Consider the following 2,500-nt stretch of genomic DNA (forward strand, 5'->3'; position numbering starts at 1 on the left):
TCATCAACTTTCAGGCTTCTTTCTCACCTTTACCCACATATAAAGCTATAATTATTCCTCTCAGCCATTCCTTCAGAGCCTTTTCCTAGTCCAGAAATCCTTTGCAATCCCTGGTCAACCACTCATTCACACTTTCAGCACCATCCCACCAATGCTGGTATCTTTAAATTCTCCAAACTTTCAGTTGTTCTCATTTTCTAAACAGTAACTTCTACAAGAAATCTCAAACTTACACTCATTTTTGAAGCATTTAGCTCGTCCTCTAATCTACTTTGTACATCCAACCCAAGACTGCAACTTCTCCATACAATCCCTTTGTAATTGCATCTTTTATTCTGAGAATTATTTCTCTCTGCATTCACATCCTTGAAGATCAATATTATCCACATCCTTATTCCTATTTTTTTTTTATGCCAGGCCTCCTTTTCTCTTTCACCTGCTTTTTCAAGTTGTCCATCATCTTGTGTTTCTGTGTTGAATCTTCCCTTCTGTTTACTAGTAAACCTTACATACACTTTTCTTTCTCTCTCTCATCTCTTCATCCCTTCATTCACTGCTTTCACTCTTTCTTTGAACACTCGAAACTACTAACCTATACTGCTGCTCTAGTAGCCCATCTTGGAATTTTACACACTCCTCTTGTGTGGGGTGTTGCTTCTCGGATAATATGGTTTCCATTTGTCACTCAGTAAAACATACTTAACATTTATACATACCTTATAGGCCCTAATTATACTCCTGCACATTCTGTCTTTATTTGCTGTCCATGTTTTTTCCACTTCATCCTTGTACATTTACCTTATTACTTCTTTAGCAAAGCCAATCGTCTTAATTACCTTTTCAGCTACATTTTCACCACTTGCCCTCAACCTCTAACTTTCATCTATCTTAACGTCATTCAACCAAATAATGATCAAATATTCCTCCAACTCTCAACATTAAAAACCTAACTTACTTTTCTGCCTAACATGCAGTAATGGGTAAACTATCAAAGTATTCTTATCAGTATTATCTCCTCAGTTTCAACGGTCAAGGTCCTTACAAAAACATTACCACATTACTCTCTCCATCCATAATACTCCAGGAACTCCCCATCAGGCAATGACGTTTTCGTAATTACCTCTGTCACCTACCTTTGCATCTGTATCATCAATCACAGCCACACTTTTATGATCCCCATACCCCGAAGGGGACAGAAACGCACTCTGACACGCTAATGGCAATTTGTCTCCCAACAAACTAAGTCTTACCCACATACCCCATGAATCAACACATTTGCATTTGTCCCAAGAGTTCCTTGATTCTTCAAGTGCTACGCTGTTAAACTACCCCAGAAACATTCACCCTTTGTTACTTCTATTCATGCAAACACTGCCTGTTTATCTCTGTCTTATTCAGTGACAAAACCTCCCGCCCTCCCCGCTTAAGAAAACTAGTTATCATGGATACTTGACCTTCTGCACCACATCCACGTATATATATATATATATATATATATATATATATATATATATATATATATATATATATATATATATATATATATATATATATATAAATTTTTATCACACCGTGATTTATATACAATCATGAAGCTACAAATGTCGTTTAATATGAAATTCACGCTACCTCGAGAGTATCTCCGATGGATAATTATCACCGAAGGAATTTATATAAGTGATAAATGAACAGGTACCACTGGGACGCGAACCCTTGACATGGACCCATTCAACGACTCCAGTAGACGTTACCACCGCGCCATTCGGCCGAATGGTTAGTGTGTCACTGTAGTCCTGATTCCTCGTCCGTCGCTGGTTCGACCCCACGGGACGGTGGACTTATTATCAATTAAAAATTCCCTTCGGTAACATATATGAAAATATATTACCGAGGTAGAGTGAATTGGATATTAAAGGACTTTGTAGCTTTCTGATTATATATATATATATATATATATATATATATATATATATATATATATATATATATATATATATATATATATATATATATATATATATATATATATATATATATATATATATATATATATATATATATATATATATATATTATATGTGTGTATTTTTTTATATGGAACCACAATTAAACAAGCATATTTGCTATTATACTTTTCTCAATGTCCTGACAGTCTTTTGCTTCTATATTTGCTTATTACACCGCTAAGGTCACACATTACAAATACCTTGAAATGTTTCCATTTATATTTTGATTTTTTGTGACTAGCTTATTTTATGGTTTCAGAAATTTTTCCAATTGCAAAGAAGACTGAGCGTTATTCAATGGGCTATGGCTGAGGAAGGGCGCGATGGAGACTATATAACAGTAATAGACATTTATTTTTTTTTACTTTAACTGAAATTATGTGAAAACTTCAATCCATAACGGTATTCATAAATTTACTTCTATATAAACTTTTTATTGTTAACTATAACTTTGTGTTATTTTGTAGATAAAACAGCTTCTCTTACAATTTTCT

General features: G+C 34.0%; 1 protein-coding gene across 2 annotated transcripts in view; it reads left to right on the forward strand.

Annotated features, from left to right (window-relative positions):
- LOC136854677 (E3 ubiquitin-protein ligase TRIM32-like) overlaps positions 1-2,500 on the forward strand; it is a 40,381-nt gene that overhangs the window by 3,994 nt on the left and 33,887 nt on the right. For both annotated transcript variants that reach the window (XM_067131276.1, XM_067131275.1), the window contains exon 3: positions 2,266-2,346. In XM_067131276.1, the coding sequence (XP_066987377.1) occupies positions 2,266-2,346 (81 nt within the window). The remainder of the gene's footprint in view (positions 1-2,265; positions 2,347-2,500) is intronic.

The sequence above is a fragment of the Macrobrachium rosenbergii genome, chromosome 29, assembly GCF_040412425.1.
Source record: "Macrobrachium rosenbergii isolate ZJJX-2024 chromosome 29, ASM4041242v1, whole genome shotgun sequence".
In the NCBI taxonomy this organism is placed as follows: Eukaryota; Metazoa; Arthropoda; class Malacostraca; order Decapoda; family Palaemonidae; genus Macrobrachium; species Macrobrachium rosenbergii.